Source organism: Corvus brachyrhynchos, unplaced genomic scaffold, assembly GCF_000691975.1.
Source record: "Corvus brachyrhynchos isolate BGI_N302 unplaced genomic scaffold, ASM69197v1 scaffold115, whole genome shotgun sequence".
Classification (NCBI taxonomy): Eukaryota; Metazoa; Chordata; class Aves; order Passeriformes; family Corvidae; genus Corvus; species Corvus brachyrhynchos.
The window spans coordinates 11,552,070-11,564,030 of NW_008239553.1; the positions used below are offsets into that span (position 1 = coordinate 11,552,070).

The 11,961-nt window shown below is 42.3% G+C and overlaps 1 protein-coding gene across 3 annotated transcripts in view; it reads left to right on the forward strand.

The window, feature by feature from the left end:
* Nucleotides 1-11,961, forward strand: part of LOC103620794 (desumoylating isopeptidase 2) — an 86,623-nt gene that overhangs the window by 62,121 nt on the left and 12,541 nt on the right. For 2 of the 3 annotated variants that reach the window (XM_017741691.1, XM_008639507.2), the window contains exons 2-4: nt 1,854-1,926; nt 3,252-3,345; nt 4,270-4,411. In XM_017741691.1, coding sequence (XP_017597180.1) covers nt 1,854-1,926; nt 3,252-3,345; nt 4,270-4,411 — 309 coding nt within the window. Of the gene's footprint in view, nt 1-14; nt 816-1,853; nt 1,927-3,251; nt 3,346-4,269; nt 4,412-11,961 lie in introns of those variants that run through there. The other variant, XM_017741692.1, reaches the window with a different exon arrangement.

Here is an 11,961-nt window from a genome sequence, read left to right on the forward strand (position 1 = left end):
CCTGCTGCAGAGAACTAGGCAACAGAGAACTGTGGGGAAGGGCAGCAGAAGGCAAGGGCACCTAAATACCAGGTGTTCAACCCAGGGTTCACTGCTGATGTGCTGTCCCAACTGGCAGAGGCCGAGAGCTACCTGACCCTAAAAACAGGAGTTTGCATAATTCAAGTGAAGAAGTAAATGGAGGTTACACAAGGTTTGCAGAGAGCAGTGGGCAGAGGTCCAGCTGGGGTCAGGTGGTTTGCTGCCCTCTTGCAACAATACATCATTTGTGATTAAAAAAAACTCACAAAGAACAAGAAGCATTACAGGCTTTTCTGGAGGGAAATGGAACTGCTGTACTGCCAGAGGCAAGCATTTTTGGGGACATGGTTTAAGATATCAAGATTAGCCATATACTAAGTCAGGCTTGGGATTGTGGCTTTCATATCAAAGCTACTGTGTTTTTTCACAGTAGCAGTGGTTTTGCAGAAAGCATTTTCAGGTGATTTACAGAGCTGCTGCAGTCATCATAAATACATAAGCAAGTAGTGCAAGCACAGTAGCTGGAGTATGCCAGACCTCTGGTTGCCTGACAGCAGAGGGATTCTTATTCACACCATGGCAGCTCAGTGACACCAGACACAGGGAAGGTGCAGCTTATCCTGGTTCCACAAGAAGCTGCTACCAGACTCAAAAGAGAATTTTAGTTTAATGAACCTGTCATGTCCTTGTACAAGAACAAGTGAACAATACTCATTTTCCTTGCAGTGGCAGATTAAAACCAGAATTTAGTTGCTCTGAGTTACTAGAAGATGCATCTCCACTCCACAGCAGCTGTAAGTGAACTGTAAATATACCAGGCATGGGCAGTTTCCTCAGTGCCTGAAAACATCATTTCTGTAGCAGCACAGCTCTGCAGCTGACCTAATAAACACTGATGCTGAGCAGGGCTAATAATCCTCAATGCAGCATTGCCCTGGCATGGCTGTACAGCTTCCTGCTCTGGAATTAGCTTAGCTGGGACTTGTTTGGGTGTCTGCACTGTCCTTCACGGTGTGGTGGAAACAGGCCCTGCGCAGTGCTTGGCAGAGCAGCATCACATGCATGCACCGGACTGCAGTGCTTCTCTGCTCTAAATGTCACAGGGAAGTGCTGGGCTCCAGAGCAATGGAGTCAGTTAAAATCTCTTGAAAATTTGTCTTTGATTTGGATGAAATTTTGGTCATCTTGGACCCTTGTCTCTTCTGAATTCAGTGCTTGATTATATATGGTACTTCTCAGCAAAATGTTGACTAGCTCTGAGTTCCTTTTTTTTCTATAAAGCACTTATGGATGTTAGATAGTCAATTACTTAGGGGTGCTCCTCTGGCCTATTGGGGCAACAAACCTCCATATCTATGATGTCTTTGCCTAAAACCTAGCTAATAATAAGTAGGTGTTGGGAGGTGATGTAAAAAGATGTGTGGAAAATAACTGGGGATTCTCTTATTCCAGATTTTGAAAATCAAATAAGGCAAGCGAATTGATAAAGCTGACTCAGTGTCAGGTATTTAGGTGAGAAGATAGATAAATAATCACACATCCTGTAGCAGCTGGGTTTATGCAGGTTCAGGTCCAGTTGTATCTTAATACAGGTTAGTGCCTTAGGTGGAAAGGTTAGATGAGCATTTTTCGGAGAACTAATCCCATCCAGCTGAATAAACAGAGTACCCACTTCTGTTGGTCTGTAAGAGTCTCAATTTGTTTGTCTCAAGATAATTTCAAAATCACTCTGATCCTTAAGAGGAGCTGGGAGATGGGGGATAAACCCTAGACCAAGATCATGTGTTTCTTTTCCACTAATGCTTCCCAATGTGGCTTCTCTCTTACTGTAGTACTGGATAAATGAATACACCTCCACCTTGGGGATTGGTGTCTTCCACTCTGGCATCGAGATCTACGGCAGAGGTATGAAGTATTTCCCTTTTACTGCCTGCAGAACATGGGGACAACTGTATGGCTAGTCTGATATGGAAAAGCACCCCAAACTTACAGCTTTTGGCAAGGAATGTTTTGAGGAATGAAAAACAAAAAACTCAGCCAATTCTCTTTTCGGAGGCCATTGTGGAGTATAGGAGGAACTCATGCAGTTCTGTTATGAACCATGTAGTCCTTGCTATTCAGCATGTAACTGCAGCCTGTAAAGGTCGTGCAGGTGTGTAGCAGGATGGCAGATAGGAGGAGCAATGCTGGAAAGCCATTCTGTAGTGAAGGAGGGGGATAGAGAGTGGGAGAAATGAGGGAGGGGGAAGAGAGGTGGATCAAGGGTTGTCCTAAGGCCTGCAGATGTGTTTGTGCTAATTCCCTGTCAGGATACATCTGTTTTCCAGTAATTCCTTATGCGTGCATATGGTCTAGAAATCTTGGAATCTGGGTTTTTAGATATTGGAAACTATTGATTTGAAACAGTAGAGTTACAAAGAAAGGAAAATGTTGTGTAAGACTTTTGAAATTGTCTGAAAGGGGTAGAAGCTGATTAGAGCCACCCATTTCAAAAGTCAAGGGATCTGGAAAACATCTGTAGTGTTGGGAGGGATGAACTAGCATCACAGACTTTGTTTCCTTTTTCAGCATTAAATGGGAATGACTTGTCTGCTCACTCATGGTATTTTTAGCCAGTGCCATGCAGTAGCCAGAACCCCTGTGGTGCCATTTCCATCTTGAGCACAGAGGCTTTCACAGGCCCCGTGAGATGGCCTGTGTGACACTGGGTGGATCACAGGCTGTGTTTCACAGGCCATGCAAGGTGGCCTCTATGACATGCAGGGACTCCCTGGCCTGACCTGTGTGCTGAGGCAGCAGAGTACAATCAGCCTGGCTTTCTGCAAACACTTCCCACTCACTGCCTGTAAATCCCTCTGGAAGATTTGATTTCTCCCTACTCTAGAAATTACTTTTTCCAGCTCAGTAACTGGCAGCCTCTCATAGTTTATCCAGATGCCTTCAGTGCAGAACTTTCCACTGAGAGGAAGCCACCTGGATGGGGACAGACTCGGGGAGTTTTCCTGGTGCTGTGGGAAAGCAGTACATTTAGCATGGAGGGAGGCTGTGAGGGCATCCTCAGTCCAATAGGTAACCAGGCAGTGAAAACAGCTTTCAGAGTCTGGCTGGAACAGATTTTGGCAATAGCCCAGCCCCTGGTGCTGATGTTGAGCCATGTAGACAGCTGCCATAGAATTTTTCCTGACATGGTGTTCATTCAATTACTCACAGTCTGTTTCTTTCCTTGTCAGAGTTTGCCTATGGAGGGCATCCCTACCCTTTCAGTGGGATTTTCGAGATCACACCTGGCAGTGCGGTAGAACTTGGCGAGACCTTTAAATTCAAGTAAGGGCCCTTTTCTACATCTCCCCCTCTGCCCCTGGTAGCCATCGGTGTAGAGGGAGCAGGGAAGTCCTGTCCTCTGGGTCCTCCTTTCACTCTCCCCACTGCCATCCTTCACATGATCCTGATTCAAAGGCAGCCCTGCAGGGATTTTGGAGGTGGATAAGAGAGTGTGTAAAAAGCACACTTACAAAGAGTGCAGTTCTCTTTTCCCATTCTATTCATCTTCTGTGCTCCCAGTTTCACCTGTTACACAGAGTCAATGCACAGGGGAAAAAAATAAAACTTCTCTTTTTATGAGTACCCCCTATCTGTGGATACTGCACAGAGTACCTGAAGTCATCACATGTGTTTATTGCTGCTCTGTTACAAGGGACAGACTGGCTGCTAGAGGAGTCTGAGAGGATGCTGCATTCTTGTGTTGTTCAAGATGCTCAGACTGTGGGACTGTGGGTCAAGGAAATGTCCATGGCAGGGGGGCTTGACCTTCCCAGACTGCCAGTTTATGTTGAGGGTCATTTTAGAGCAAGTGCTAGTGAGTGAGTATCAGGAGAAGCAATAGGCTTCTGCAGAAAGTTTTCAGTCTGCTCCTTCCTGGCCCAGGCGACCCTCTCTGTTGTAATACAAATTTCTCTTGTGGAATGATGGGTAGAGTGGGAGTAAACCCCCAGAGCTGAGACTTCCCTGGTGGTGAGCAAGAAGATCTCAGGGCTGTTGCCTGTGTGATAACTTGCTTTGTGGAAAAGCTGTGGATATTACTATGCCATTCTGTTAGTGAGAGTCTCTGATAGCCTTAGATGTGCATGTCCGTAACATTTTAACCTGTCCTTCTTGCCAGTGTCTGATCATTTCCTTCTCTCTCAGTATGTATCACACTCTTCACTGTATCTTTCTGTTTTTCCTGTTGTATGTTTTGTTTTTAACTAGAGAATCTATTGCCTTGGGCACCACAGACTTCACAGAAGAGGATGTGGATAAGATTATGGAAGAGCTGGGCAAGGAATACAAAGGAAATGCGTACCACTTGATGCACAAGAACTGTAATCACTTTTCTTCTGCTCTGGCTGAGGTGGGCACAAATGGGGTTTATTCATTTATTTTTTACTGTTTCAGATCTGTAGTAATGCTCACAGAAAGGGAACTGGGGTCAGCACACCCTGCCAGGTCAGAACCCATAGCCAAATATCTCTGCCCTTAATATTTCTGGAAGCCCTTTGCTGTTGAAAGGGATGGGATCAGGAGGTAGAGATGTGGCAGGTTTATCACGTTTGGTCTAAACTGTGTGGGAAATTAGGAGTGCTTGTAATTTGGTTCACTGAACAGGCACTGAGCAGGAATTCAAAGGACAGACCTTGTTAGCATGCAAATATGCATCATTTTTATAACAAACCTAAGTAACACTATATGATCTGCAAAGGTATAAAAATGGTATATCAGTGTTCTGGAAACAAAAATTTGCAGTATTCAGAGAGGGGGTGTTCTTTTTCTTTATTTAATCTGCACCAACCAAAACCTATTAAAAAAAAAAAAAGATTTTCTTATAGACATCTTCAGTGCTTATTCATTTTCATGTTCTCAATCTGCACCAACCAAAACCTATTAAAAAAAAAAAAAAGATTTTCTTATAGACATCTTCAGTGCTTATTCATTTTCATGTTCTCAAACCACTGTGAATTACAACAGAACTGTTACTTCTATTCAGAGACAACTGAAGCACAGAGAAACACAAATTCTATTCCATCTGTCTGCTGATTTGGGGTATCTGATTTTTGATTCCCAAAGATGTGATTATTTTGGGGGAAGTTGCCTTCCTCCTCACCTCCCAGATGAGATGGTTAAAGTGTGTTTCAGTTAAGGTGTGACTATTCAGCATTTGTGTAAATCTGATTTCCAGATCTTGACCCAGTGTCAGAAAAAGATGGGAAAAGCACAAAATGGAAGTAACCTTCTATAAAAACTTTCTGTGCTTTCCATACTTGCTTTATGGCAAACTCAAGGAGAGAATATAACTTGTCATGATAGGGTATGACTGCTGTAACAGTGAAACTTTAATTTCTCCCTCTGGAATCCCCATCCTAATTAATCACACATCTCTTGCCTTTCTTCATCATATGGGGCAAGGGTCCTATGCCAATAACCTCTTTTGCCACAAGTGTTCATTCATCCCCAAACAAGCCCATCACGGATCCCAAAGTGAGGTCAGTGGAAAAAGTACTGCATGATTTTGTAAGAAAATACATAGTGAATCTGAGAACCAGTAATTGATTTACAAGGGACCTACTTAGGCTCTTAGGAACACCAATTCTCTATTGGTTCCATCCTTATTAATTATATAGAGTCCTTTCTGTAAATGTTAACAAATTAAAACAAACAGGAAGGAATTGAATTGGTGCAAACAGAGAATGAAGTTCCAAGAAGTACAGTGAGCAAATCAATGTTAGCCACACTACTAATTTGGAATCAAATAATCAAATTACTAAAACAGAAAATAGGAATTTTAAAAATTAAAAAGGAAACCCAGGAGAAGGCTGTGGGATTATTAAGAAAAGATGAACAAAATCCTTTACCTGCAGCAGTGAAATAAAGTCATTGCTTACTATGTACTTTGAAAGGTAAAATGTCTGTCTTGTCTCCAAGCCATAAGCTCAAAGCCATTCTTCCTTGATTCTATTGCTACATATCAGTGTATCCCTCACTGCTCCTTCCTTGTCCAGCCTTCCTAACACAAGTCAAGTAAGAGATCTTACAAAAAACTAGTACTGTATCTTAAATTTTGTTTTCAATATGCCTTCAGTGGACATCTTTATAGGAGTGGAATTTAGGGTTAAGTTTTCCTGCAAGAGCTTTCTTGGTGGATTCAGAGTGCTCATTCATTGCCCCGTAACCTGTCTAGATAGTAAAGCAGAAGCCTGAATAGCTGGTTCTGACACTTCTGCTCCCAGGAGCAGAATTTACTCGGGATTTACGTCAGTTTAAATAAGCCCTTCATAGGCAAGCAGGATTTTTTGTTGCTGTTGCTCTTCACATATGCCTGTGTTTATCAACCCTCTCTAATGCATTACAAATGCAAACCCGGAGGAGCTGGACAGCAGGCCCAGGAGCAGAATATCCTGGATGGTCTCTAGCACAGGGATACAGAAAATGGGAGCTGAAATTCTTATAAAAATAGCTGGTGGTAAGACACTAAGCAAAAGTCCCAGCATTTCAATATGCCTCAGTCAGCAACATGAGGAATACGTGTGGCTGCCTTACAATAGATATCCCCATCCATTCTTGTAAATACAGTAAGTCTGGCAATTTGGAGCTGGGTGAGAAGTAGCATAGCTTATCTTGGGATACTTCTGACCTTTTGGAGGAAGACTGCTTGAAATCTATTAAGGCAGAACCTGCTTGAACTGAAAGCAATGAAAGTTTCTATTCTCAACATCTGAATGCTTTCTTTACAGCCTAAGTGATTTTTTCCTCTTCTTCTTGCTGTAGTTCCCATTAAAACTAAACAAACCAAAAACCACCCCATTAGCAAGCTCCAGTCCCTTCCATGTTGAACTACAAGATGCATCCTCACAGTGCACAGAACATGCTGGGTACATGATGATTGGCTCAACAAGCCTGTGTAGATATGTGTCACCACATAGGGCAGAAAACAGAAATTATATTTGTGCCTAAAAATCAATTATGAGATGAGTCTCTTTGGTGTTTGTACTGCTCTTTTCTTCAGACTCGTCATCTGTGAAGAAGTAATAATAATAACAACAACAACAAAAATATTTAGCACCTATTTATGTACACTCATGTTCTGTGACAGTTAAAGACAGTAAACTGGAAAAATTATCCAAAGAATTAAAAGAAAAGATGTAGAAATTTTGCTCAACAGAATGAAACACTGGAACTGGGATTTAATTCCAGCCACAAAAAAAAAGAGCCAAGGATTTTTTGTGTAAATTCTTGATCTTTCTGTTGCTGTAGCCCATCTGAAAGGTGATGCTATAGATATCACAATGCCCTTTCACCCCAGAGAGGGCTTGGGGTGGAGGATGCTTTTTAGCATGAAAGAGGGGATGACCAGCTCTGCTCCCAAAAGCCCTTTAGGCTTTTCTGCTCACAGGCATAAACCATTGTGCACAGTTAAGGAGATGGTTGTTCTGAGCCTCCCAGGTAATACCAGGCGGGTCACATCCCTGTGCTGCGCCAAAGTGTCCCCCCTCCTTGCATACTGGGTTTATTTGCTTCCTTCTAAAAGGGCTCTGAAATCTTTTGATGACAGCTCTCTCATCTGCCAGTGTTAGTTCCTGGTTTTTGGCTTGTATTGTTCTGTTTCAGCATGCGAAACCAGAGACAGAGCTTTATAGCCGAGTGGTGATGTCTGAGTTAATGTGTGTTCACACAGACCTGTCTGGCAGGCCTTGAGGTTTGGTTGTAGGCCCTGTGCTAGGCAGCTGTGTTCAGACACCCTAATTTCCTCAGCTGGCTGTGGGCTTGCTAATTAGTATCCAAGCAGAAGTTGTCCCTTTGGCAGGGCTGTGGGTGGTCATATAGACTGAGGGTTAAGTGTAGCTGTGTGTGCTGCTGGCTGGGGTTACAATTCTGCAGAGGGAAGGCAAAAGAGGTGTAGGATTGGCTCTCCTTCCTGGATCAGCTTCCTCAGGAGCATGCTGTGAGACAACAGTCACATATCCAATTGCCAGGACTTGTAGGACAAGTTCCTCATCCTCACAAGGACTGCTGAAACCAGAGGTTTTTTTCAGATATTTTTGTTTTCTTTTCCTTTACCTGTGTTTTCTCAACAAATAGAACATCCATTCAGAAATCTTCCATCTACATCTCTTTAGGAAATATTTTTCTGTCAAATTCCCATTTAAGATGATGATGCCTTGGGTCCCACCATGATAACTGGTAACTTAGTCTTTAAGAGTTACGTGCAGGCTGACTGCTGATGGTTAGAGGCGTGTCTGGACCTATGACTGTGACTCTGCCTTTTGGCCATGCATCTTGAAAAATCCCTGGACTATAGGAAGTCCAGCACAGGCAGCTAAGCTGTACTTAACCACTGGGCATGCCTTTGATCTACTATCTGCCTCTGAAAAAACTCACTTTGCAGTGCAATTGCAGCCTTGTTGTTTGCTGTTGTGGCATTGAGCCTCTCCCTGAATCCATGCATCTCTTCTGAGTCTTCTGAACTTCCTGCCCACATCACTTGTAAGCTGCGAGGGGCTTTATTTCTTACTCTCCCATTGCCACTTAGCTCTGAATTTCCTTTCTTCCTACTGCAGACTGTCCAGCATATTTGACTTGCTCAAGACTTAGTTCTCTCCCTGCTTTGCCAGTTCCCTATGGACATGTAATGAGCAGCTATTGGAACAAAGAGGCATTGGTCTACTCACAAAGCTTTCCAGCTTCTCTGGAAAGAAAACAAAGAATGCTGCCATTTCAGCTGCAGCAGTTCAGATTTCATCTTCTCCAATGCCATTTTATGGCAGCTCTCTCTGTAAGTGAACATGCTGCATGATCAGGAGTCTCTTCCTGTGGATTCTTCTTCACCAGGATCTTTGGGTTATTCAAGAAGTGAAGAACTACCAGAAAGCATAAGTGTCTGCACAGCACTTTAATTAGCTTTGAAGGAAGTTCTGATGTAAAGCAGGGCAGAATTTCCTGATGGATAATCATAAGAAAGAAATCTGATGCATGGCCAAAAGCATTTGCCCAGCTTCAATTTAAGCTCACTGTATACACACCACTTAATACCTCTTTGCAGCCTCCCTTTACCCTCACCATCTATGTCAGTGTGGAAATGTGAGAGGACCTTGATTCTAGCAGTGAAAATCTAGTCAAGGTTGCCTCAGCCACTTGATTCCTGCAACATGGTGTCATGATACCTGTATTTATAAACCTCTTAAGCAAATTGTTTGTGGATTAAAACGAAGAGCTCCATCAACTGGGATTAGCAACTTGCCTACAAAAAGCTTTCTCCTTTCATGTTGCTTATGCTGACAGTCCCCAAAATCAAGTAGTACCTCTACCATACTCTCTGAAGTATGTCCAATAGGATGGGCAGTCCCTTTAGAGGACTTATGCTTACAGTTTGTGCAAAGAAAAATCACTGAAGTCATCATCATCAGATCCCAAACTTCCCATCCTGTTCTGAGTTCATGTACCATTCTGTGTTTTAGTACTCCAGTGGGGAAGTTATGCATGTGTGGGGAATTCAGTTAAGACTATGTCAAGATTGGAAAAAGCCCTTCTGTTTGATTATCTGTTTTAAGTTACTTTGTTCCTAACAATCCCCTACAATCCTCTCCAATGTATACTTACAGCAGTACGTTCAAAGGGCCCTTCAAGTAATTGCAAAATATTTATGTTCTTTATGAGTTGTCCTGGCTGATGAAAAGGCTATTTAAACTCTGCCAGATGGTAAAAAATATTGGCTTTTGAACATTAGAAAAACATTTTAAAACAAAAAAAGAAAGGCTAAAATAATTAGTTCTTTCCATGAGATGAACTGTTGAATTTCCTGATTCTTTTAAAACATGGAGATGTGAGTTAGAAAAAGGACAGAAGTTACAAATTGCTCTTAAGAAGACAGAAAGGCAGGGAAAAGCCAAACTCAAAGAAATTCCTGTACTCTAAGTCCCCCTGTGAGGACTTGAAGGTCTTAGGTTCTATCCTTGCCACTGCTTTGCAGAAACACTTGTGGGCCACAAGAAAATGTGCTGTGAGGTGCCAGGAAAGACTTGCAGTTACACACTTGTTTGACTGTTCTTTGGGCGTAAGGGTCGGAGCATGCAGACACAGGGAACTGTGAAGTTGCTGTCAGAAGGCTCTTGTCAGTGCAAGAGCATGGCTCATGATTTCCCTGCAAGCCTACAATAGAATCTGGAGTGGTGAAAGGCAGATCCAGGGTGAGGCAAAAGCATACTTGGCACAGCTTGTACTTCCAAATACACGTAAAGGTGAAAGGTTGACTGACAGGTTTGGGCATATGAGAATATGAGCCCTGCTGATGGGTGGGCATATGGTGAGTGTACAGTGCCTGAGGACAGCTTCTTCACAGGAGATAGCAGCAACTAGAGGATCAGAGGGAGGATGGTTTACAGTTTTGAGGTTCTTCTCCATTCTGGTGATATTCCTCAGTGTTAAGTGTAAGGATCACAAGTGTCACTGGATCTTAAAGACTCTGGAAAAGCTTTTGCTGCTTATCCCATTCACAAACAGAAGACAACTCATTTGACTTCTCACCAGCAATTTTCTATGCTTCTGAAGTTTTCTAAATAAGCTGTGGAGCTGTGGTCTTACCAGAGTGATGACAGTTGCTACAGCACATCTCAGAAAAGGACAAACCACCATGGGGAGGGAGAAAAACACCTCTGAATCAGCACCATAACTGGGAGATAAGTGAAATGACTCAAGGAAACCATTCCTTCTCCTTTCATTAATGTGATTATCGTCAAGCAACTATCCCCATTTAAGGAAACCCTCCAGCACCTTGCTACAGGACATACAGCACATGATTATCAAAGAAGTGTGGCTTCTGAGCATCAGGGAAGGTGGCCCCTTTTAATCCCCAATAGCCTTACTAGTGGTGGGAAAGCAATGAACTCAGTGGGTCTTATGGGACCTTTTGATAACATATGAAGTTATAATTAAGAAATTAATTGAGAGGCAGTGGTTTGATTTGCCTAAGAAATTGTTCATGTTGGAGCTTTACCTCAGGACAGCAGTGGCAGAAGATTTTAATCTTGTATCACATCTTTCCTTCATCTTCTTGAAAGAGGAATGATTTCTTTTTGATTTGTGTGAGTAATTTATCTTAAGTACTGGAAAAGATCAAAACCCTCTGTATACCCTGAGAAACACCTGAATGGTCTTGTATGAATCCCTTCAGAGTCTTCAAAAGCAGAATCTCATTACATCACTGAAGGGTGATGAAGCACAGTCAAAAATCCCTATTTGCTTCCCAAATTATCTCATCTTTCTTGTATACCTATTAAACCTATTAAAAAAGATCAGACCCAACGTGTCCACATTTGATCATTCTTCAGAAGGCTTTTAAAGGTAATTTGGATTTCAGGAGTTAAAAACTCTGAAGGAAAACTGATTGGTATCTCATTATCCAGCTTTCTTTTGTGCCTACTGATCCTTTTCACCCCTTTATTGCTTTAAATATTAAAAGATCTGTTTCCTTATTGCTCAGCATTTCTTGATGCAAATGATTGGATCTAGGGAACAGGGCTCAAAGATGCCATCTGGACAGATGGTTAAAATTTGAACTAATTATTAGAGTTGAACTAGGATTTTTGGAGTAAACCAGGTATTCAAAAGCAGAGCCTTTTAGAAGGATGTGATAGTTTTAATAAAACTATTGCTAGGATATTTTGTGGGTTCAAACAAAACTTCCAGCTGATGAGACATACTCATTCACAAGTAACTGAAAGAGAGAAGCTTGCTGAGGTGCCAAAGAGCAAGTTGGACTAAGGATTTATTTACCTTTTGTCCCACATTTCGGGAAAAGTTCTCCTGAATATCACCCACAAAATGTTCTGAAGCAGGGAATCCCTCAGCCTCTCCTGTGGGAACTGTCCTACCTTAATTATTTACATAAACAGGGAGATAACACATTTCAGC